The sequence below is a fragment of the Sturnus vulgaris genome, chromosome 3 (genome assembly GCF_052056855.1).
Source record: "Sturnus vulgaris isolate bStuVul1 chromosome 3, bStuVul1.hap1, whole genome shotgun sequence".
NCBI lineage: Eukaryota > Metazoa > Chordata > Aves > Passeriformes > Sturnidae > Sturnus > Sturnus vulgaris.
In genome coordinates this window covers 28,994,879-29,021,556 of record NC_142245.1, presented here as the reverse complement: position 1 = coordinate 29,021,556, position 26,678 = coordinate 28,994,879, and the positions used below count along the sequence as shown (strand labels likewise).

At 37.7% G+C, this 26,678-nt stretch overlaps 1 protein-coding gene across 1 annotated transcript in view; it reads left to right on the top strand.

Moving 5' to 3' along the window:
- The window catches only part of BABAM2 (BRISC and BRCA1 A complex member 2), a 160,710-nt gene that overhangs the window by 82,594 nt on the left and 51,438 nt on the right, over positions 1-26,678 (top strand). Inside the window, exon 7 of the mRNA XM_014877255.2 lies at positions 4,844-4,953. Coding sequence (XP_014732741.1) covers positions 4,844-4,953 — 110 coding nt within the window. The remainder of the gene's footprint in view (positions 1-4,843; positions 4,954-26,678) is intronic.

Sequence of the window (26,678 nt, the reverse complement as noted above, 5' to 3'; positions counted from 1 at the left end):
CAGGCAATTTTTATTTTTTTTTTTTTTTTATAATGAAGAAAAGGTAATAACTGATTTTCTGTACTCTGCATCTTTAAGGAAAAGGAACTGTAATGTACAATTTGGTAGGACTCCAGGCACAAGAGGAAATGGGTTATAGCAGTTGTGACTGTGCAGAGCAGATGTTTTGGTTGGCCTGGCTATCAACCATCTGACTCATAATAAATTGTCAGTTCCAGTAAATTCCCAGTTTTCAATTACAGTAGGTAGGATATGAGAAAACAATGCCGTTTGGATAGTGTATTTAAAGTGGTTTTGATGGTAATTGTCATAAACAACTCCTACTAACTTTGTAAAAAGATTAAGGATCTTGGAAAGACAGCAGCTTGAAACATGCATTTGAATGTAAATTGAGATTAATAGAAATGAAAACTAACAAATGGCTGTTAACACAGTGCTGATACAATTGGAAATAGAATTTTAAGTTTTTCTTTGGAATTTTGTGTTACTCAAAGTCTTTTCATAGGTATATGGGCAGAAAAATTTCTCCGTGTCTTCAGACTTCCATTTTCATCTGTTCTGTTCTTCATTTATATTTTCACATTTTCTCTTGTTCTTGTATTTTGAAAATGCATACTTAATGAACCTTTCCTCTGCACTGCCTAGGTAGAAAATGGGTGAATTAAAATCGAATACCATGAGTTTTCCGTTTATGAAAAGTTTTATTTGTTTCTGTGAATTGTTGCTAGGTTTCTGTAATAGAACAAAAAGCCTATGGGTTGAAAGTATCTAAATTTTTCGTTGTTCTTTTCTCACCACATTGCTTTGGAGATTTAGACAAGGATGAGGTCCCATTGTGCACAGTATTCTGTAAACATAGGAAACCCCTTGCAGTTCTTGAGAAAGAAACTATTTATTTTCAGTGTTAAGGGGTATATCCATTTTTTTCATGTTTAGTTTCAAAAGATATTTTCAGAAATGAGAAAATTATTTTTAAAAAAAAAGACATAGTAGCAAGATGGCAGGCACTGTGAAAATCTCTGTTGGATCTTTTATATTGCAATGTTTTAGAGGCTGGTTTTTTTTTTTTTACCATCAGGCATGAGACTGTTGTGGAAAAATTAATAGGTGTGCACTATCACATGTTTAACTAATGATCTCAAGTATTTTTACATTCAGTTTTTAAACCTCAAAATTCCTGTGGCCCAGGATGGGTTCTCTGTTCAGTTAGAAGTTCATTTTAATAATACCTTCTAGAGAGTCTTGTGTAGAAAAAGTTCTGTGAGTATAAAATGGCATTTTCATTACGGCAGTTCTAACCTTGAAATTTAACATTCATAGAAAATTGCCATTCTGCGTTCTTATGAAATCAGTTGCTCTTGAATATAAAATTAATTTGTTTAATAAAAGCATCTATTGTGTTGTGAGTTACATACAAATTAGAAGATGAAAAAGCATGGATGCTTAAATACTAAAATATGAGATGTGACTTTCGTTCAGCAGCCTCTTTTTTTTTTTTTTTTTTTCCTATAAGGGTATAATATTGCCAGAGCAGTGGGACATCACTCTATCTCTTGAAGCCAGCTGAAAAACAAGAATAGAGGTGACTTTTACTTTGCTGCTCTATTCAGATCTGATATATTCTTCCATATAAATACATATGCAGAAATGGGAAGAAGGAAGATGCTGTCTGTGGAGGGGTTGATAAGAAGCATTAAACCAACATTTGCCTTTGGATACTATGGTGCAATGAAAAGATCGCAGCCCCTGTTCTGGACAAGTGTCATGGCCTGGTATTAGAAGGTTCCATCTTCTCACCTGATCACTTACTGGTTTTTATAGATGACTAGGGCAGAGATCACTGAAGGAGTTAAGTTGTAACTGGCACAGACAACATCAAAAAAGTAAAAAGTTTATTAGTTGAAAAGTTTTCCACAGTTTATCTGTAAGACATGTGGTTTTGGTTTGGTTTTATAAACGGCAGTTCTAACAGATATACTAGTGTCAAATGCAGTTCTAGCAAGCAGCTTCATCCATAAATAAAAGTCACAAAGCCTGAAAGGAATAAATGGTATGGTGTCAGATAGAACAGAGTTTGTTATAAATCGGTGGCCACCTGAACAATAAGGTTGAGCAGATTCATGGTGTTACTGCACTGTGTCTTTTAAAACCTACAGGAATGCTGGTTTTGGGTTAGGAGTCTTCTTTAAGTAACAATTTTTATTTCTCAGGGCTGAAAATATGCATCCATTTGAAAAGTGGTAGTTATAGAAGAATGCTGATTTCTTTACATGGATTTGCATTGGACAGTAGCTGTATGAACATAACGTGGTGCTCTGCTGGCAGCAAGAGTTGCAGTCATGTTTGTTGTGCATATTTTTGTAAATGGAAAAATATAATATCTCAATTTATTGCTCTTACTTCACATTTCATTTTGCTGCAGCTTAACATGTAAAGATACAGAGATGATTTATGTGGTTGTGTGGGTTTTTTTTCCTCTGGCATGAGCCTTCATATGAAGTTCACTAGTGAGCACAGGAAATATAATGTAATATATCTGTATGTCTTAATGGATGCTGTAGTGGCATTCACCTAGTCTGTTTTGAAGCTGGGTTTTTCTGTTTCCTTCTTTTGACTTTCTTCCATCAGTAAGCACCTGATAGTATTGCAGAAACTGGTCTTGCACATGATGTCAAGCAGTGTGTGCACATCTACTTTTAGCACTAATCATAAATGCAAAACTAAAGAGGGGATTTACTGTCCATGGCAGAGCTACCACAGGTGGGGTCACAGCAGAGCAGAGCAGGAGGGCAGAATCCCCTCTCTGGTCTATGTGACAACACTGCTTTAGACCTGGCCCAGGATACAGTTCTGAGCTGCAAGCACAAGTCACAGGGTTACACTGAGCTTCTCATCTAACCCTGAGCTTCTCATCAACTTAACCATTTTATGTACCTGTCATCTCTTGAAGAATGCCCATTAAAATAAAATCTTTTTAATTGTTATTAGCATTAAAAGCGTTGCTGTGTAATCTCTCTTAGTAGTTCTTTTCGTTTGATTGACAATTAGCAAATCAATGGGAAAAAGCCAATTAATGCTATACTCAGTTTCAGGATTGAAAGCTGTTTCTTATTTAATTTTTTTTTCCTTAATGATGGAAATAGATGAAATACTGGGGAAAAGGTCAGGGTGGATTGTACTCTTGGGTATATTTTGTTATTTGTCTTGAAGATGAAGGTTTTTGTAATCTGTTCTGTTTTCTCCAGTCCAGATGATAGTACCACTTAAAAATGTAACACTCAAGGGAACATTTTGGGTCACGAGGTCCTGCCTATTGCTGTTACGGGCAACCACGTCATATTATGCCATCCGTAAACTGATCATATTGCAACAGGACAGCTATTGTTTGTGCTCACCACTCATATGGAGTGTTATCCTGCAACTTAGGGTTAAACCATGCTCTGATTTCCAGCTATCGTGTGCTTGTGACCATTTCACAGGCAGTTCTAAGAGCAGCGTTTTCTTTCATCTGTCAGAAGTGAGCTGCACACCAAGGCAGAATTTAAGAAAACACTGTCAGTTCTGTCTCATTTTTCATCTAAGACAATTAGGCTTTTTTAAAACCCATTCTTCCCTGCAGCTTATCACTAAGTTTCTTGGCATGTAGTGTTCTGCACGTAATAGCTGGTATGCAGCTCGTCTCTCTGGATGTTCACAGCTCCAGTCCTGCCAGATCTTCAAATGGCACGAGATTGTCTTCCTGAAACCACTCAGCGGTCACTTAATTTTTGTTCTCCCCACATAAGGCAGAGCCTCCTAAGAATATTTAAGTGGTTTGCCTGTTCCTTCCTCACAGCAGCCTGTGGGACAGAGCATACCAGGGCACTCTGCACCATGTTGATCCTGCTTTGAGCACACATCTTATTTCCTCTCCTATTTTTCCAAAACGGATAAGAACAAAGGCATCTTGGCAAGTTGCTATGTACATATGAACAAACATGTTGAAAGATTTATTTCTGAGCAGAAAGTGGCACTGCTGTCAGTGAAGGTGACTGTGCTGCTAACTCATTACCGTCTAACTAGAGGTCAAGAGCTTAAATGAAGTTGTGCGTGGCAGAAATGCACTTGTTATATAGTGTATGTGATTTATGAATTGGAGGGATGTGAGGTCCTAACCAGAAACAATTTGTTCTAGATGATCTCAAAGCTGTAACTGGTTGTTCTGATATAAAGCAAGCCTTAATTGTGAATGCATTGAGGTTAACTTGTATTTAGCATACTTTTTTTTTCCTACAGTACTCTCCTGGAGTCTGCAGTCTTTGCTGAAAGTAATGCATAGGTTTAATTTACAGGAGTCTGGGGGGCAGTGACTTCTGGATACAAATTTCTAATTGCAAAAATGTTTTTCATCCACAACAGGAGTTGAATACAATACACTAATAAGTTTGAGCCATTAACTACTTTGAAAAATTACAAATACAGAATATGTGATTGTAACTCAGTGATATTACGACATTTGAAAAAGTCCTTTGGCATTTGCATCTGATGTAGACCAGGAATTCCTAAAAACAAAATCTGTATCTTTACTGAAATTTATAGTTCACCAAATTGAAGAAAAGCTACAGTACTTCATAACTCAGTAATTTTATTTTGGTATATTAAAGGAAATTAAGCAGATCTAAATATCTTTCAAGTGCCAATATAGTAAGAATAAATTTGCAGCCTGTTTTGCAGTGGTTACAGTTCAGATTCCTCACTTAAGCATCTCCTAAATAAATTCATATCTGACTTATTAGTTCTTATCTGTAAGCTTTTAAATATTCCGTTTGTTATTTACCATTTTATATTGCTTTTATATGTACAGGATGTGAATGAAGACCCTGGAGAAGATGTTGCACTTCTCTCCGTTAGTTTTGAGGACACGGAAGCTACTCAGGTTTTTCCTAAGCTGTACCTCTCCCCACGTATTGAACAGTGAGTGAGAGGATTTTTCTGGAATGTTTTATTCTACTTCATCTCGGAACTTCTCAGTTTTTTTCCTGATACATGTGATAACATGCTAGATCATAATGTACTCTTATTTTAAATTGCTTAAAGTTATAGTGATTGCTGCAAGTGTGTGTGTGTGTGTGGTGGAGAAATGGCAGATCTTCTCTCAGCTAGTTCTGTTTGTATGTGATATTCTTGTAGCATCACAATCTCTGAAAACCATATTTGTCCTTTCCTGTGGCAGTATATTTTGAATGCCTTCTATGGTAAAACATAGTGATAGCTTTTGTGGGGGGGAATCTTTAATTTTTTCTTCTGTTGAGAAGGTAAGTTCTTTATATAAACATAATACATTTGAATAACTATTTTTGTAGAAGCTAAAGGGCTTGGTTAGCTATGCTTTTGGAATTTGCAGTGTTAGTAAATCACTTTTTTCAGAAGAATATCTGAATATTTCGTTTCAAGAGCATTGAACCTTACTGATCTGTTTACCAGTTGGCAGATTGGCTGAGAAATTGATTTTTACTCCTAAAATGGAAGACTGAGTACTAAAAAATCAGTCTGTTATCATTAAATTTCTTTTCTTCTTTTTCTGAAATTGAGAATGTTTCAATGCTTCTTCTTGTCTTCAGTATCTCAGTCTTCCAATACTTAAAAAAATAACTACTAGACTTTTCAGGTATACCACATTCATACTGGTCTAGCACTGTTTCAGTAACATGTCTCTTTTGCTAATAGGGCAGTTGACTTTCCTCTCAACTGGTGATGACTTCTGTGTAGAGGAAAAATGGGAAATACCATCTACCACAATTTTATAATAATTTGGGAATAAAGTTTGTGTGAGTGAAGAAACATAGCATCTTGACATTTTGATCAACAGAATATTGATCTGGATAAACTCTTGGATGCAGTTCAGAAAATAAAAACAAGAATTTGACTTAGAAAAAGGCATACGACTTCCGAGATACTTCAGGAAAATGTAGGATATACACATGCATGTGCAAACACACAGATAATGTATTTAGTAGCTTTCACATTTTCATATTTTCATCAATTCATTCTTTTTGTCAGCATCAGTTGAGGGAATAATTGTAGTCAAATATGTAATTATCCTTCTGTGTTCCAAAGGATTATTTTTCTGAACTCTTAAAAGCAAATGATCTACCATTAGTTTCCATTGTATTTCCAGCTGTAGTCACATGTTGATGGTTAAATATGTTTCAGGCCACCCAGGTATATCTGTCTAAATCATCCCTGAGCTAATGAATACATTGCTTATTTTCCCACTATCAGCAGTATCTTTAGAAAAATGTTAACCTCTTGATACCTAGCAGAATAGCAATACAAAAGAAGTCTTTGTCTTCCTAGAAGTATTGCATTTTCTCTCAGTGCCCTAAAGAGCATCTGATTTTAGATGTGTGATGTAGAGCGATACTGCAGAAAGATACTTGAGTGGTATTGGTGTTTTTGACATTCTGATACATTTATGGCTTTTGTCATTTATAGCAGATGCAGTCATGTCAAAATCATGCCAAGTAAACCCTGGAATTCTCTGCCACGCCTTGTCACCTTATCTGTGTGTTGAAGTTGAGATATTTAATTAAGTCAGTCTGTCTTTCTGCATTTGTAATATTTTCATCACAGTATCTAGGTACTAATAGTGCATAATTACTGAAGTTGCTTTTGAGCTGTTGCACTTCCCTTTATGCTACTGGCTACTTCTTATGTGCCATGAAAAAATATATGGGTATGTTTCCACTGTTTGTATAATTGTGCTTTAATAGCAAACATACAGTTCTCTCTTGTTCTTTCCCTAAACCAGTCTCTGCTGTGTTTAGCAGGGGCTGACAGGCTAGATATTTAATTTCCCAGTGTTTGGGAACTGAAGCAACAATGTGTACTTCTTTATACTTTTTGCCAAAAGTACAAAAAGCCTCAAGAAGCCCTGAGGATTAGTTTAATGACTTGAGGCCATGGCCATATTACATTTGAATTGTGTTCTGCTTATAAAGGTCTTTCCTGCTGCTCACAGTAATTGGATCTACAAAAGCCATGTAAACAAATTACCAGTGTATTTTTTCTATGCAGCAGATTTTGAGGTGAACCAAGTAGTAGATAGTTCCCAACATAACATTCCCAAGAACTCAACAAAATGTGAAAAATACCGAATTCCCACAATTATTTTGCTAATACTAAAATGCGTTCACTTTAGGAAGAATGAGCAAACAGGAACAGCATTTTCCTGACATGTGAAATAACATTTCAGGTTTGTATAGCAATAAGAGGAAAAGGCCCTGTTTGTGTAAAGTGAATTATCTCCCGCTTTCCCAAGAGATTTCATTGCTCTTGTGCTCTGCCATATAAACACGCATTCCCCTTTCTAAAAATGATACATACCCACAGATCTTGTCAGCAAATTTGAGCCCTGGAAATGTGACTATAGGGCTTCAAAAACCCTTTTTTGCTTTGAAAGGTTTTTGTAAAACACATTTACTCTATTTTTTTAAATGGACAGTAGGCATAATACTACTAAGATTTTTGACTGCACTTTGTCGTAGACTCTGGAAGAGAGATTTCCAAAATCGGGGAAATGTCCAACTTTTATGGTTTGAGGTGAAGATGTTAGTACGCTGGTTGGCTTGAAAAGGTTCACATATTGAAGCAGCAGGTAGAAATGCAGTAGAGAAGAACTGTGGATCATTCAAGTCAATACTGGTGTTTTATTGACTTGTATGATGTGATGTCTGGCTGCAAGATTGTCAAATGCAGTTCTTACAATCAACCAACCAATCTCACATTTAGGGATGGGAAGTACTTGTATTACTTTATAAAAATCTCATCAATAACTATTCATAGCCATACCTGGTTTAATTCTTTCATTTAAACATGTTAATTTGAAAAGTTGGTTTCGATACTATTTATTCAAAACACATGAAGAGGAACTTTTAATATTTCCTTAATTTGAAATCAGTCACTTAAAAAGCTTACGTTCTATAGTTTTAAGAATTCTTCTGACTTTTTGTTGTGTTACATCAATAAATAGATGCCAATAACAGTTACTTTCAATTATTTCAAAATTAGATCAAGTTAAAATGAAACATGGGACATTTATGAGATGTATTTGTTTTTTTAAATTGCCATCTTTACTGTAGGATCATAGAAAACAGTTTCTGCGCACTTCTGTAGGAAGTGGTAAGCTGAGAAACCACACAGACTGACCACATAATTTGAGAGATGGGTGCTTGTCAGCATCTGTGAGTGTGTCCCCAACTCATCCTTCCCTTTCTCCCACCCCAGGGCGGGGGACTTGTTTCAGGATGCTCTCCATTCTCTGCTGGAAGCTGCTGTGCTTTGGGCAGAGGTCATACAGCTGAGCTAGGTATGCACAGCCATGCTCTAGGGCATGTTAAGGACCTGCTGGGACATTTACCCTTTATGTCTCTGATGGATTTCCATGAGTTATTAATAGTGGCTCTAAACCTGTTGGTAAAAAGCATCTTGTTCAAAATTGCCTTTCTAGTGAAAGTATACTAGATATTCATATGGGATGGAAATTTGTAATAAAACTGCCCATCATATCTTTGTTTCCCATTTATTAAAAGTCATTAGACTCTAAATCCAAAGAATCAATGCAGGATTGAACAGCTGGTTTCTATATTAATGCTTAAAAGCTTGTGCCAGCAAACTACACGTGAATGTGCATCAGAAGGTTTTGGGTTTCTTAAGAGAAAAAATTCAACGTATGTAAATTTTTTTTCCTTCATGAGTCATCCATGCTAAAGAACATAAAAATGGGTTCATTTTGGTTCATGTTTTAAGAAAAAACTATATTAGGGTAGAAACACTGTTACTCAGTGAATGCTGTGTTCCCTGTGTTCACAGAAATAATCCTGCAATAAACACTGTTGTCCTGGAGGGCTTTTCTCTGATAAATACGCAGACGTGAATATGCTAAGAAAACCAGCTGTCAGTAGAAGTTGTTTTGCTTAAATGGATCAGGCTCCATGCTTAGGAGACTAAATGGTCATTTCTTACTGGTCTGGGAGCTGTGCCAGAGGGTTCTTCGTGACTGAGGGTGGTATGCAGAGTTTGGTGACTGCATTTAACCTTCTCAGGCAGGCAGGGGAGGATAACAAGAACCTGATCTGAACTCTTAGGCTTTGAAATGTTCCTGTATGTTTTTCACTGATGGAAGAAAAAAATTGAAGAGAAAATGAAACATGTGTTTGCATTGAGGTGTTTCCTGTCTGTTACCTGTGCGTTCTGCTGGGAGTTGGAAGAGGAAAACCATAGAATATTACCCACTTACTATCGAGTACTGTCTCTTGCTATGTTTGAGACACAGGGGAGCTGTGGAGGGCTTTACCTCTGAAGTTGGCATGCCATGCTGCCACCAATAGAAGCCTGCTGTTTCAGACAGATTCTGAATACACAGTCACTAAATGAATGGCTGTGCTTAGGTCTTTTTATATGCCTGCTTTGTGGAAGTTAGAACATCTTCAATTTGGCATAACATGTGAGTTGATGATTTCAATAGAATTGTAGTAATCATCCATGGCAGTCTATGGCTTCTTCAAATCCCAGAACATCTTTGCAGACTTGGGAAGCAGGAGGAATGACCATTGCTTTGCAGTGCTTCCTGTTCCATTAAGCTTCATTTGTTCCAATGTTTGGCCTGGCCAGTGCATCAGACATATTTACTGCCTGCTGTGTGTGCCATGCCCGTGTCAGCCAAGTCTTCGGAAACTGTAGCCAGTACCATAACCTGATTGCCAATCTAGCTCTGCTTTGTACTCTTTTTGTGTCCAAAAAATAATCTGTTTTGCTACTACCAACTTTTGATGACGTGTTGACAGCTTCAGAAGAGATCAGGACAGACTGGGACTGGTAGTCAAAGCAGATTGACTTGTACTTCTATTCCAGGTGTTCAACTGCACTGATTGTTCTTTTTTTTTTTTCCTCTGAAGCTGCTATAAAGCAATTAGTGAAAATAGTTGTAGGAGAGCTAAGATTATGTGTCCATCATCTAAATGGTGCTTTAATGCTGAATATGTTAATGCTGTCTTTTAATGGCTCAGTTAGTGAGATTTTTAAGTCAGTTAAGAGACTAAGCAATTAGACCTATTTGTCAAGGTATGAAATACTTGAGGCAGTTCAGTGGGACTGATTTTGTTGCTAGGTAATGAGGTACCAGTTTCTCTATATAAGAGATACAGGACAGTTTTTGGTCTGACGTACCTTTGTGGCAATCCAGAGCTCAGTGTTGCCTCAAGTCTCAGAGCAAAACTTAAGAGCTGAGTATTGGGAAGGGTTTGTGTCTTCTGGAGGTTTTGTCAGGCTCTGAGTGTCAGCCTGTACGTTTAAGATTCTGTAATGTGGTGGTGGAGAGAGTATTTTTACATTATATATCAAACAGTTTATCGCTTAAAGTATTTTCTTGTATGGTTGAAATACACATACAGAAAAATTCATTAGTAAAAGATCACAGAACAAAATGAAAACATGATTCAACATAGCCCTCTTCAACTCCCTCTGCATACTTCTGAATAGGGTAGGATGGTTTACAGAAACATCACAAATTTTAAACCCATTTGATTCCTTTAGATCTAATCTCTCCATTAAGTTGTTGCATTTTTTCAATTGTGCACATATAATTTATTTCAGGCTACTCTAATTAAACGTCTAAATCTCTATCATGTTAGTCTTCATGTGCTGTGAGTGCTCCACCTTTCATTGTAATAATCCATGTTTCAACACAGGCATTTCTAAGTATCATTATAAAACTGTACTCAGTTAAAATACCTTTCTCAGGATTTTATTGTGATAGCACTGTTTCTAGCCACTTCTATCCACCTACAAAGTGATAATGAAGGAAAAAGGGAACAAAATTTTTTGGGGGAACATCAGACAGTATTATTCATTAAGGTGTTCTTGAGTCTTTACTGTTGTCCATGTATTTAGACTTGTATCTTTGTACAGTGAGATTGTCAAAAGGACTTGTAATTAGTCAAAACTAATCCTGGCAACAGTATTGAAAGTTGCTGTCATCTTCATTACTAGCTAAGTCATTACTTAGTATTTTTGAAGTCTTCCCCTCTATCTGCAGTAGGGGTTATTTTTAAAATTACTTTCTTAGATTGTTTATTTTGATACTGAAATAAATGTCAGTTTTACAAAAAATACTTACTTTTTTTCATACAGCGAGACATTTTTGTCTTTTCTATTGCCTCTGTTCCTCTTAGAATTTAGAGGGTTGGAGGGTATTTTTATTGCCATTCATACATTCCTTGTGCAGTACTGAAATGCCTTTCTTGGATATTTTCCTAAGACACTAGAGCACACAAAGCAGGTTTCATCTTCATTTCTTGAAATGTTTTTGTAGAGGAAAGGAAGCCTGCTGATCAGAACCAATCCATGTTGGTACTGAACTGTGTCTGTCACAGGTGGCTGGATTTTTTTGTACCTAAGAATTAGTAGGAGTATTTGCAGGGGCTTTATGTAGGACCTTTTGTTCTAAAGAACTCTGGACCAATGGTAGGGACACTTTGAACTCTTTGAAATGTTTTCTGTAACATTAATTAGGCTGACAAAAGAAATTTGAAGCAGGTGTTCTCTTTTTATTGTGTGGCATTTGGTATGGCAGTCATAGAGGGGGCAGGGAGGTCTGGGGTTAAATGTTAACCTAAACAATTACTGACTAGGTGTTTCTTCAAAATGCAATGGAAAAATCAGGTTCAGATAAAACTTAGATGTAGGGGAATTTGGAGTTTTTCTTGGGCAAATTTAGTTTTTCCTTTCATTGATAGCATACTGGTGTTAAATTCTGCTTTAAAAAAAAAGCAACAGTTAGATACAAAGTTGCTGGGAAATCACAATTGAAGCAGTAGTTACTCTGTTGTTAAACAGACTTAATTCCAAAGATTGCCTCTTTGGAATTAAATTGCTCTTGCAGGGGAAAAGTGCTTTAAAGTTACTGACAGCATCAAATTTTAAAATCACCTGGCAAGTTTGAGACTTCTGGTAATTAATCAGTAAATGTAATCATAGAATCATTTAACTTGAAAAATGTCTTTGAGATCATTGTGTTCAAATGTAAACTCAACACTGCCAAATCCACCACGTCTCTAAGTACCACATCTAGGCATCTTTTAAATACCTCCAGAGATGGTGACTATACCACTTCTCTGGGCAGCCTGTTACAATGCTTGGCAATCCTTTAGGTGAAGAAAATTTCCCAAATATCCAATCTAAACTTTCCCTGGTGCAACTTGAGGTCATTTCTTCTTCTTCTATCACTTGTTGTGAGAAGGGGCTGACTCCCACCTGGCTGCATCCTGCTTTCAGGTAGTTGGAGAATGAGGTAAGGTCCCTCCTGCACCTCCTTCTCTCTAAGCTAAACCACTTCAACTCCCTCCACTTCTCCTCACAGGACTTGTGCCCCAGACCTTTCACCAGCTCCATTGCTCTTGTCTGGACACACTCCAGCACCTCAGTGTTCATGTAATGAGTGTCACAAAACTGGACACAGCACTCGAGGTGTGGCTTCACCAGTGCTGAGTACAGAGGGGCAAGCCCTGATCCTGCTGACCACACTACTGATATAGACCAGGATGTCATTGGCCTTCTTTGCCACCTGGGTCGTGTTCAGCTGCTGTTGACCAGCACTGTCATGTCCTTTTCCACTGGACAGCTTTTCAGATACAGTTCCCCAGGTCTCTAGTGTTGCAAGAGGTTGTTGTGACCTAAGTGCAGGACCCATCACTTCACCTTATTGACCCTCATACTGGCCTCAGCCCATCAATGTGGTCTGTCCAGATCCCCCTGCAGACCCTTCCTGCCCTCCAGCAGATCAACACTCCCACCCAACAGGGGCACTTGATCCCCTTGTCCAGATCATTAGTAAAGATTTTAAATTGGACTGGCCCCAGTTTTGAGCTCTGGGGAACCCCACTAGTGACCAGCTGCCAGCTGGATATTAATTTCACCACCACTCTCAGGGCCCAGCCATCTACCAGTTTTTCACCTAGTGAAGAGTACTCCTGTCCAAGCCATGGGCTGCGAGCACCTCCAGGAGAATTGGGTAGGGAATTATGTCAAAGGTTTGTCAATGACAACATCTGCAGGCTTTTCCTCATCTGCTAAACAGGTCACCCTGTCACAGTAGACCAAGTTGGTGATGCTGGACCACTTTGCATAAACCCACTGTGCCTGATCCCCTGATTGTCCTACAAGTGCCATGTGGTGACGCTCAAGATAGTCTGCTCCATGACCTTTCCCAGCACAAGGCCTAACAGGCCTGTAGTTGCCCAGTCCCCCTTCTGATCCTTCTTATAGATGGTCATTACATTTGCTGATGTCCAGTCAACTGAGACCTCCTTGGTTAGCCAGGACTGCTGGCAAAGGATGGAAAGTAGCACGAGCAGGTCATGTAAGGTTTTTCTTTCAGATTAGAACCGAGATTTAGTTGTTCTACTGTATTCATTCTAACTGAGTAATAATTACCAAAACTGAAACAGTAGTTAAATGAGTTAATTAGAATCTTGGCAGAAAATGCAGTGAGTATGGAAAGGCACATTTATTCAACAGCTATGAAAACTCAGATTTCCTAGAGTACACTTTGAACCCACTTTTGTTGCTGCGTGGGTATTTTTCCCAGTTCTTGATGTAAATGCAAGCCCACCACTACAGAACGTGGCATCTTAACAAAGTATGCTTTCTTGAAGTTGATTTTTGCATATTTGGGATATGTGGTTTGCTTCTGAGTATGGTGATTAAATCATTTGTTCAGAGAACTTCATTCTGATTGTGATCTGCACATTAGTGTTCTGTCTTCAGACTTTTTCTATTTTATTATTTAAAGCAATTAACAAAAATTCAGCTACTGTTTAATGCTTACTTCCATATGGCCACATTCAATTGATACAAATCTCTGACCACTGGAAAGTGAAAAGTTAAGGATTTTCAGATATAATCTCTGATAAGGGTGAAACAGAATTAATCTGTATATGAAAGACCTCAGTTTTGATTGTCTCTGTTTCCTCCCTGTGCCCCCCCATCCCCGCACTGGGGAGAGCTGGTACTACCTGCAAGGAGCCACATTCCTGTTACTGGTGTTCCAGGAGGGAATGTGGCAGTACAGGGTACGGGAAGCATGAATTGAGGAATGTGGGGCATTTGATGGGCAGGAGAGAGAATATAAGGGGAGGGGTCTTGGCCCCACTGTTAGTGTGATAAAGGATGCATATGTGATGTGTAGTGTAATGAACTTCTGACATTACCAGAAGAGCTGGTTCTCCTGCCAACTTGCCTTTTTCCCATAAACTTCTTGACCCTGGTACTACTGGGTACTACCTGTCAATTTCCTTTGCTTTCTGCCTCCCATCTTTCCTGCAAATAATCAGTGGCATTTTAAACTTGATGCCTTCTTGAAAGGAACATTAATACCTCCTAATTATCCATTGTAGGAAGATGCCATTTTCCCAAAATAAATCATGGCTGATTTTTAAAATGTGACTACAGAATTTCTGGGGGTTTCCTTTTCCCTAATTATTGTTAAGAATGTGATTCATTGTATTGCTTATTTTATTTATGGCATATGAGACAGTCACAGTCCATCTCACTATTTAACTACTACAAGCTGCTTGGCTGATGTGAATGTTAGCTGAAACCCCAGCTCCTTTTCAGCACTTGTGCACTGGACCTACCTGGACAAAATGTATAAAATGTATAATGTAAAAATTATCAAGGGTGAGACTTTTTTGTTGAATAGTCTTTTCCTGGATAACAGATTCCCCTTCAAGAATATTGTAAACTTTTTTTCTAGGAGCTTTACTCTGAAGAGTCCTCTTAAAAAATCACAGGGATTTGTTGAATTTTGAACTTGCCATGGGCAACCTCTAACTACGCTGAACTTCAGCTATGTTTAAATTAAAGTGCAGACTATAGGCAACAAATCATGGTGGCCACTGTGTTAATGAGTGGTGCTCTTTTTATGTATAGTTTGGAAAAACATACTTGTGTGTCAACAAAGAATATTACAGAATTTAAATGAGAGATCTCATGTGTGATATTTAGTATGTGCATGCAGTACGTGTCAAGCAACCCATGGAGGAAGACAAGTTAAATTTGGCAAGAACTGAAAATTTAGATGATTAAAGTGTAGATTGTTTTTAGCTGAATTTTAAAACAAAATTCTTTGGGCTGGTTTCTGGTGACGGGCCACTAAAAATACATGGAGAGGAAACTTCAGCTGTTGAACAATTTCAGTGGACTAAACTCTGTTAGTGCTGAAGTTGCAGAGACCACAGTGCAGTGGAAAAACCTGTACAAATAGAGCGAAACAATTCTGCTTGCAGATATTTGCTGTGAAGCCAATGAAAGGGCTGCACTCTTCTGTGTGGTTTAGTGATGTCAAGCACTACTTGCTGGAGGCAGCTGCGCTACTGCAATGCTTTCCTGACCTTAAATAGCCTATATGCTGGGTAATGCAAGTGTTCAAATATAAATACGGGGCACGTAAGGACAGAGGGAGGCCAGAAAAGCCATCGAGGCCCCTTCCCTCCCCTGAATTAGTCAGTGTCTTCCTCAGTATTCTTCTCTTCTGGTATTTGTCCAAGATATTTACAAAACCGTTTAGACTAATTGTTCCCTTGTGCTGCCTCAGTACTGTTTATTCCATATGTTAAGTGCTGCGTGCGAAGCAGTTCTGCTCTTCAGCGTGGCTGCTGCTTGCTTTCCTTCCCTTTTCCTTTTTCGAGGTTGCCTTTGATATTAACACAAACAGTTGTGCAACCTCTGTCTGTCCTGGGAGGTTGTGTGTGCCCACTGCTCTTCCCTAGACCTCTCCACGCAGGCAGGGCTTTCTGGGACATTCTATGGAGGTAGTTCCTTCAGGTCATGTTTTTGGTCAACTTCCCAGATTTTTTTTTTTCATCTTTTGCTCTGTAATGGGAAGATGGTTAGATGATCTGTATGTATAATTATGTAGTGATCCTCCTAATTTGTTCCATGGCTCAGACATTGTTTCTTTTGTGCCTGTAATTGAATGTTTAACTTGCTTTCTATCTCCTCAAATCCTGTTGTTTTTAATTGGTACTCTTGTTTTTGTTCATTTACCTGTCACTTAGGTTTCTCAGACTGCCTTCCATGGGTTTTTTATTTCTTCCATCTCTATTTTCTGGTTTCTCTTTTGGCTGTTTGTTTTCAGCTCTGCACTCATCTCTGAAATTTTGGTTTGTTTTCAAGAAGTGAGGCTCTGTTTTTTGCATGTCAGGTAGCAGTTTTTCCTGCAGTTGACATAGAAACTACAAGAAGAGTTGAATGATGAATGTACATCCTGACAAACCAAGTCTTGTTGAAGGTTTAGGTAACATTTGAGCTGTAAAAACCTAACAGCCTTTTTAATTGTGTGATACAGAGAATCAGTACATGTCCAGAACAATCATTTAGTGTTGTCTACAATTCCAGTGCCTCTGTTGTTCTTTTTTAAAACACATTTTAACATTAGTTTTTTTAAACACTGTTTATTTTTCATTTCTTTTAACGTTATATCTCTTCACAATTAGTTGCTTCCATTTATAAAAGGAACGAAACCTTCAGGATTTTTATGCAAGAGTGAAAGGAAAAACACTCCATTATATTGTATTTATCAAAGCCTCGATTACATATAATTGAAAAAACTATTTTTTCCCTCTGTGATATTATTCTATTTAGACTACATGTCTCAACATTAAAAAGATGATATTTCTCACTACTATGAATTTTTTTACTTTCTTTTCATAGTATTATGTTAAAATTTTGGAGGTCACATCAATTCATAAAATATCAAGTTCCTTAACCCGGGATAGCTGGAGTGGTTTTGTAGACAATTCTTTTGCAGCAAATAAGTGCTAGTTCTCACATCAGTCATAGAGCTCTTTGTTGCAAAGGAGCTCTGAATCATTTAGGCCAGCTTCCTGCTTGGCATGGGCTGCCACCAGCACTAGCTCAGGTTTTGTGTCACAGAGTCTGTCCATATCTTGAATACTTCTCAGTGGAGATGCTGCAGGCTTCCTGAGGAACCAGTCTGCTACTCTGCCACCCTCCTTAGGGGAGACCTCTTCTGAAAGTCCAGTCTGAGAATCCCAAGGCCTCAGTTGTCCCAGTCCTTGGAACATAAATGTCACTTCAGATTGAAGCTGTGCAGTTGTAGAGCAGTATTACACAATGCCATTAGCAGTCAGAAGCAAAGACCTTTTTAGTTCATCTCATCATGCTTCTCCAGCAGCATGGATGGGTGAGTTCTTAAGGACATATTGCTGTCTAGGATTTGTTCTGGCTGGAGGTCATGATGAGATGGTAGAAAGTTAAATTGAGTTCTTATCTCACTGCTGTCACAGTGAAGGGATAGCACGAGGAACAAGGGCATGAGTTTTCTGCACTCGGACAAGTATCACTAATGTGTAGTCTTTTTGGATTGGTACATGACATAAATTAGAGCAGTGCATGGGACCAAATATTGAAGAATTTGGGTCAGTATTATGGGTGGTGTTATGCCGTGCAACACCAAGGCACATAATACTGGGAAATCTCTTTTACTGTATTTTTTTTGGCTCTGTGTATTGAAAGCTTCTAGTTGCCTTTTCAATACACAGATGCTAATTTGTATTTTCCTTTCTTAATTTCATATACTATAGCAGAATTTTTTAAAAAGTAAATAAACACCCTGAAATAGAACACTAGTCACTAGCAGTGAATGATCCTGGCAATGCAACTGACATTGCTGAGTACTTTCCACATACAACTGAGTACACTTAAAATGTTAGAAAAAGGATAGATTTATCCTGATTTTGTTGATTATACTAATGCTCTGAAAGTCTAGCATTCTATTTTTGTTCATCCACCAATCTGTTCAGCATATTTTGTTTAATAGTTTAATGGTAGAGTCTATATGCAACCACCCATGTTACATCAGACTCTGCAACTGGAATGTTGTTTACTTTTCACCAAGGCAACTCCCTGTTTTTGTTAATTAATATCTAACAAGGTCCTACAGCTGACTCCCTTTAAAGTCAAGAATGTAGGGGTGTAGAGGGTTTATAAGCACACTGTGCTAGCAGCAGTGTCTTTTGTACAAGTGACATGTTAAAGGAAATGATTTGGAGTGGCTTTTTCCGTTTTTATATGTGTGCATATTCTTTTATTCTTCCACACTTTTCTTGGACGTGTTATGTTTGTACTGCACATGCATACCCCTTTAATACATGGTGCCATAAAGTTATTTTCTTAAGCCACAGAAGAAAACTGAGAACTTACAGGAAAGTCTTCTGCACTGTTCTCTCACCATTGAGGACTAAAGGAAAACTCACGTTTCTGAGATGTCAAATTGATAATGGTGGTCCACGTCTAAAATGCATTTTATTTTTTCATTTTTGATGACAAACCATCCCTCACATGTCTCAATTACCACAGTACCAGAAGGATTTTTTTTTCTTTTTTTGGTTAAATGTTTAGCAGTTTTATCTGGGCTTGAGTGGAAATTATGCAAGGAATACGGTATATACAATTTCCTTAGTGCTATTCTTCTGATAAAATGTTTTACTATCTGTTAGTCTGAATATATGTTTTTGCAGACTTTAATGTGTTTATCTTCTTGGTACCCTTCTGGGATAAAATATGCCAAATGCTGCCAGGATGTGTGAATGTATCCATGTGTGTCAGAAAGACTTCATGATTGGGAAACTAGAAGCAAGTAGAGACTCCCTCTGATAATCAAAATCTGTACCAGATAAATGTTGCTAGACTTAGAAATGTCTTATTTCTTTTATAGTCAACTTTTTTAATGCAAAATGTCTTCTCAGTTACCATCTTCAATTACTGCCCTACATTAACTGCATAGGCTGTCTTAAGGCTATCCACACTTAGATGCACTGATATAGATTCTTCTAGCATCCCCACTGGTGTTATTTGTGCTGTGTCCTCTAAAGAGATGAAAATTTTAAAATTCAGTGTGTTCAGAAGTACTTTTTTTTTCTCCACCATGAAAAAGATCTTTTTAATAATTTGGCATGTTTTTGAGCTTCAACCCCACCAGTATATCTCAGTAACCTAATGATAAACAGATAATGCAATTGGCAAGCTGATTAAAATTGTATCTTCAGGCAGGCAGAAAAGACCTTTTAATTTAATTCAGTCCTTAAAACCTGTAAAAATACTGGCTTCTATTTTAAGAACGAGTAGTAGGTAAATAGCATTCCACCCAAAATCTGCCAACTACTGATGGTGTTTGTGTTCTCTCTTTTTTTCTTTCCTTAAGTTCTTCTGTTGTAGGAGGACATCTTGGCAGAGCTTCACATATGTGGTTAAGTGCTTGCTGAGCCACAAGCAAATAATACTGTACAGTTAAGCATTTCTTCCTGCATCACCAATTTCTATTCTCTTGGGCAACAGGAGTTCAAATCTGGGCAAAGATGACAGGCATAGACCTGCCTGATTGGATTAATAACATAGAAACTGTTGTTAGCCACCATAGTAATATTTTGCAGTTGATCTTGTGGTAAGTTTCTCAACCCAGATTTTGATTTTATTATACCAGCAAATAGATAGGTGGATAACTCTTCAATCCTAAAGGACAAAAGGAGAATTGTTTCAGGTTTGGCAGATCCAAATTCTGCCAAAGGAGGTGAAAGAGGTTATGTGGAAGCCTGAAGGACTGTGATGATTCAGGGATGACTTCCAGTATATCAACTATGGGGGATTTCTTTTTAAATGCTCAATCGTTTTTGCTTATGTGGCATTTTCAGGCTCTCCAAGTGCCTTTGTTTGGAAATAAGAAATTACTAGTTTGAGGAAGTGTAAGTTTTCCAGTCAGTGTGTTCATTGACACCTGGAATGGAGGTAGAAGTAGGATTAGTTTGCTTATCACTTGGATATTACAATAAAAAGGTTTTTGGATAAATTTATTTAGTCAAAATCAGGACTCTACAGCAAAAGTAGTGAGTTTTGTTATGTGTTGCTAGGGGAATTACTTCAAATTTTTCCTTTATCATAACTTTTCAAAAAGCTCAAGTAGTATATAATGAGTAGTAGGATCTATATTTTGGATTGTACCATGAAATTGAATGCATGTGAAAAATCTATCTACAACTTAAAATTTGTTTTTCTGTGCATTTGTGGTTGTCTGGAAGTGACAAAAATAGCTAAGGTCTGGGAAAGTAAAGCTGTGTTACTCATAAGGAACTTTTGGGAAGTAGTTCTGAAATTCAGGTGATGATGTTCAAGGAGTTTTGAGCCCACTTCACAATGAGGATATAGAACAGGTTGTCCAGGGAAGTTGTGGGGTGCCCCATCCCTCGAAGTGTTCAAGGCTAGGTTGGATGGGGCTCTGAGCAACTTGGTCTGGTAGAAGGTATCCCTGGCTGTCCATGGCAGGGGGCTTGGAACTAGGTGATCTTTAAAGTCCCTTCCAGCCCATTTTATGATTCTGTGATATGCCTTACTTGTCATTTCTTACACTTGTAACATGGCATAAATTCAGCTCTCCTCGGGATGCTGCAGTACACCTTGATAAGTTCATCTTATAACTTCATATATGCAATGTGAAATTTAAATTCTTAGGAAGGAAAAAGACAAGTATCTTCTGGGAATTAATTTGGTCCTTTGAAGTTACTGCAGTGTCTGGGCAGTCTTGATGTGATACCTGCTGAAGACACTTGCACCTTGATTAGGATACCAGTCACAATGACATAAAGTTAGAAATGTGGCTATTCAAAACTGTTTTATGTAGAAAATATGCAAATTATCTGTTTGAATTAACTGTTGGAGAAGAAATATCTTTTATTTGTCTAGCTTTACTACCATATGAAAAAGGAAAAACAGTATACAAAGTAACACGAGGAGAAGTTTTGGGTTTGGATGCTTTTTTTTCAACAAAACTAACTAAAGTTACAAATTTTAAAAAACCAAACCATAAACTGTATCTTGTTATTTTAACTAAGAGAAATATTTTTTGAAGTAGAGTTCTTTTTTTTCCCAAGCTAGGATCTTTTGCTCTTTTATTCTCCGGGTTTTACTACTTTTGGAGTTGTCTGTGTTTCATCTCCCCTTTAATGCATTGAGGGAAAGGTGAAAATACCAGGTCCAGATCATTCATTAGAACTGAGTGATTTTGGGGATTTCTTGATAGACAAATAGTAGAGTGCTGGATTTTCAAGGCAAAGTACAAAAATTTAAATTAAAAGAATTTTTGTATCTTTGGGATTATGAAATGGGTGCCCTGATACTTGATGAATAGTAGTTTATAGTCAGCTGTTCTCCAGGCTTCCCTTGCTTTTGCATGTACTTCATGTTCATTTCTTCTTGCAAAGTTAGAAAAATTAGACCATGGACATAAGTCTCAACCCTTCCCAGCATTTGGTTTGAAGAGCTACAATTAGTTACTCTTAGTCCTGGCCAGATTTGCATCAATGCTCTTTAGGTTCTGAAGTAATTAGATACTGAATAAATGCATGGTTCCTTGGAGGCTAGATAGCCTTTTCCAACAGCTGACAACAGCTTTAGATGGGTCACTTTCCCCAAAGTAGGTCTGAAAAGAGAAAGCAATTTGGAGTAGGTGTTACACAATCCACAGGAGTATAAGTTTGACATGTAAAGACCTGGATGTCTTTAAATACATGGATTTTGAAGTCACTTACTTAGGCAATAAATTTGTGCATTTCAGATGCTATTTTTCATGTATTGTCACGTTGAAAGATGAAAATTAGATGTTTCCCAACCAATTTTGTCTTTCATGCTCTGAAATTATGTACAATGCCAATCATATTAGAAACTTATGGATGTGCTAAATCAGTTGGTAACATTTGAATGTCACAGGTTTGGCAGTCTTGAAGAATAGAAAGTGGTGACTTAGTTACAAGGAACAATCTAGATATTAGTATGCAGTACTTGAAAAGTTTGTGATGTATATAACCATGACCTCCAGCCTCTTCAGTAATACAATTGCTAATTTCCAACAAAAAACTACTCTCAGGTAGTCAGGTCAGTCAGAACAGAGATGCAAATCATTTCTGTTTTCTTAATGTTTGAGAAGTATGTCTTTGTGTAGCTCAGGTACTAAAAACAAGCAACACCGTTTTTCAGGAAATCTGCTTCTCATAAAAGGATGAGATAGTTCCATTCTTCTTGACCACTTCCACCTTTCAGCATTGGATTCCAATGTAATTACAAATCTGAAGTGTCTCAGATGCTGACACCCCAACCCCTTCTTGCCTCTAGCTTACACAATTCTCAAATAGTATCCACCTTTCAGATCTTTCTTTAGTGTAAACTTGAAGAGTCTTCTTTTTTTCCTTTTGGTATTCTTTTTTTTTTTTTTCTAAATTTGTTTGTGCTTAAAAATACAACCTGTATTCTTACTTACTGCTGGGACATTGGCAGTATCTTAGCAGGTAGCATCAGTTCAGTGACTTTTTACGGTGATATGGGGTGACAAGTTAGTAAAAAAGAGAAGACTGGGTAATCTGTTAATCACTGATTTTTATCTGATTTGGATGTAGCAAAGAAATTGAATGATAGTTTAAAAGCGGGTTGGCTGTCTTTTAATTCCTCAACAACAGACTTTTGGATTGATAATCTCTTCCATGCTATAAATCTGACAAATCTTGTTTGAACTCCCAGTGAAATAGCCAAGGACTGATTTGACCATAGCTGCTGAATTTATCTCCCGTACTTAGACAGACTTCCTGTGGGCTTTTATCTTGAGTTTGGAGGGCTCATACGAGATTGTTTTGTTGTTGCTGTCCTGTGGAATGCTGTTTCATGGACTGTGGATTTCAGTACCGAGATGTGCTGATTTGCAAGACATGAAGTAAATTGAACCACCTAGTTACACTTGCTAATACTTTCACCTCACTTGCCTTTAGTAAAATGACCTCAAGTATCAAGTTTGCATCATAACTCTCCCAAATACCAAAATAAATGAGAAGAACATCATATCAAGTACAGTGTTTGTCTTCATCTTCCCTTTCTCTCCCCAAGCCTATCAAAAAACAAATTAAACAGAGTAGCTCTATCACCCACATCTTTGCTCTATACTGCAGTGGCTCAAAAACAAAGAGCACACAAACAGAATCAAGCAGCAGCACTAGCTAATTATAAAATTTGTTCAGTAACAACGGTAAGAGGCCTTTAATCAAAACTGCAGCACAGCCTATAAGTGGATCTTCACTAGTGCGTGAGCGCATCCCTAGATCGTGGCCATATTTAGGGGATGGGGTTTGCTCGTGTGGTGGTTCATCCCCCCCAACTCCTTTCCAGGGACAGCTTATTTTTCTCCCTTGGCATCTTGCCATACTTGTACACAGGGATATCACTGTGTGCAGCAATTTGCTGGTGGTGTCTTTAGGCTAATTGTGTCCTTACTTGACTCCACCTACTCTGAGAAGTTTGACATACCCTGTTTCCCAAAGTAAATAGCATTTGGGGTTTGGTTGTTTTGTTCATACTGTTTCATCCCCACAGTGGAATGAAAGAGCCATTTTGTAATCTTAATTCTCAGTTTACTTCCTTCAATCTTCTCCTATACCTCATCACATTAAGTGTTAGTGTTTCAAGTTCTCTTTCAAGAACATACCATCCAAATCGTGGTGGCATGTGAAATGTCATGTTAGGCAACTGTTGATATTGTCAGAGGGATTGTATGTTAAGCTGGGGTGGGGAAGGTAGCACAGTGTGTTTTGCAGAGCTGTGCATTTTTAAAATCATCGTGATCCCTGGCATATCACTTGTACTTGCAGAAGAGGGAGGGACCTACATCTTCAGATGGGGTGTTTTTCCAGATGTTCCACCCAGCCTGAGTTCATGTCAGACAAGTCAGGTCATTGCTGCAGAGCTACTGAAGTTCTCAAAAAGAGAATCTTTATTTATTTATTTCATTAAATCTAAAACTCGTTGAAGGTATACCACATTTTGCTGATCACAAAATTTATTACTTTAAAACCTTTTCTGAGCGAAAAGAAAATGTAACCATTCTAAAGTTCTGCCTTTTTCTCCCCATTAGTTCAGGTTACTCTAACAACTATTTTTACTGCAATTTTAAGCAAATGCCATCATTTAAATGATTAATATCTATTTTAATCACATAATACTGTGGCAATCCTTTTATTTTTTTATGTGAATAGAGATGCATGTTTGTGATTAAAATTTTGCACTGTAAATTGCCTTGCAGTATCATCTAAATATGCCACCCCCTAGAAAATGACATGCATGTGCAAATTGAGAACAAAGACCATCGAAACAGGGCTAGTACATATGGTATTTTGTCCTAAGAATTCTCCAGCCCTAACCCATTGATGGCTGAGGATATCTGATTCATATGTAATCCTGAATAGGTTTTTCTTTTGACTACTTGTCCAGTCTACCCTTTGCATACATATTGCCACAGAATTCATAGCTCCACTACATCTTGCATTAAGATGTACCTCCTTTTAGTTTTGAAACTAGCTCTTCCTGTTAGCTTGGTGTAAAGCTGGCCACTACACTTGTATTGGAAGAGACAGCAACTAGTCAGTGCTTATTCACATTTTCAGCATCACTCATCACGTTACGGTAATCAGTCTTCTGTCCTCCTTTTCTGGTTTCCAGACTGAGTTGTGCTGCAGATGAATTTCTACTGATTTCCTCATAATCCCATACTTCATTTTGTTTTGACTTTTTATTTTGTGCTGACATTTCAATTGAAATTTGATCATAGCCCCAAGAGTAGCTGAATGCTTGGTGCCCATGTTGCGTTTTTGGTTAGGGTTTTTTTTCTGCGTGTATCACTTCATACCTATCTGTGTTAAACCTTCTCTTTCTTACTGTCTTCCAGTTCCTCTGCTTCAAAGCCCGTTCATTACTCTTCATGGTTGGAACTTGTTTTGGCTACTCACAATAACCTGTCATCCCTGAACTGCCTGCCACCTGGCAGCTCAGGTGTTGGTCAGGTTATTTAGGAACATTTTAAACAGCCCTAGTCACTAGTGAGCTCTCCTGCTGACTTAACCCCACTGTTAGAGCTAATTATTTACTTAGGCTTCTTAGTGACTCTTTCTAAGAGCTTAGGTGTGAGAGATGGGACTACCCTTAACTGCGAAGGAATCACAGTGCTTATGCACACATACATGCTGCGAGGGGGGCTCTGAAATGAACCCATTTGCCTAAAACTTAGGGAAGCCCTCATAGGAAAAAAACCCAGCTTTTATCATGTCTTTGTCATTTCCACAGCCAAGTCCTTTGGCTTGGTTTTATCTAAATGAAAAACCTTCGTTTTGCTCTGCTTTAAACCAGTGGTAAGGCAGGTAAGGTGCCTCTTGTGCTACTGTTTGCTAATATTAAATGGTCATTGAGTTCTCAGTTGTGATGTCCATCATCAATACAGCAGAGAGCACAGGGCTTGAGGTGACCTGCATTGACTCCTCCAACAAGGGATGATCAGTCTTTAAGCAGCCATATAGGAAACTAAAGGAAAGTTTGAAAAAGAGTATGTAGAACTACATTCGGGAGTATCCTCTGCACTCAAATGAAAACAGTTTAAACTGCAGTGACCTGTGCTGGAGGGCTTTTGTCTTGCAAGAACTAACTGCCCTTGCATAACAGGCAATTGTTTTACAGTAAATCAGTAGCAAATCAAATGGAGAGTAGCTTTTGCTAGAAAATCTTGATAAACAGAACCCACTGAGAGCAGGTTTAGATTTTTTTTTCCCCTTTTCAAGGTATAAGAACAGAAAAATCTACTCAGAGTTTTCTGAAAATTTAAGTGGCAGAAAAAACAAGAACAGCAAGGGCATGTACCAATAGGTCTTTCTTTGTACAATGTTTTCTATATGGCATTGGGGTTGGATAGTAGAAGAACATTTCTGAAATTATTGGACCTTTCCTCCCACATGCATTTTGCATTAGATTTTAAAACTCTAACTGGAGGACATGGGCAGAGAACAAAAATATTTTCTAACTCATGAAGTGGTGGTAAAGCTTCCATATTTTCTGCTGTACCCAGTGAATATAGTCAAGTTTCCATCACCTTCAGGTATTTTGACCGTTATTTTCCTTTGATTCATTCACCTTCTTTTCCTATGCACTAAGCAAGATTAGTAAACTTACTGCAAAACTAACAGAAATTCTAGAGCCTTTTCTCTGATACAAATTCCCAGCTTAAAAAAAATTAAAAATATAAGTCAACTGGCTGGTGGAATTTTTTAAATTTTACCCTGTGGGTACTGCCCAAGAAGAGAGTCATAAATACACGTGTCCAAAACTATAAAGATTAATAGAGTCCTGCTCTGGACCTTTGAGGAAAAAATAGGTCATCTCTCTAAACTTAGACTAAAAGGCCTTTGTCAGATGTTTTCAGTGGTATTAAGCAACTCCTGCTTTCCAGTAAAGCTGGGAAAGCGAACAACCTTTGAAATTTGCTTCAATTGGAAATTGCTTCATGTTTTCCGTTATAAATATTTTTCTTTTGTTTCTTTTATTAAAAAAATTTCAGTTGCAGGCTGAGGTTTTCCATATGATATAGCTGTTTCAAAAGAGTCCTGTTTTGAAGCTTCCTTAGGAGTAACATATTTGCCTTACTGATTCAGTTTCCATCCCTCAAGAGGCATCAATATTTTTTTCTGTGACAGTGTCAAGTTTTGCCTTCCTTTGGCACCTCAGGTTTACAGAACTTAATATGAACTTTTTCTTTTGAATATGCACCT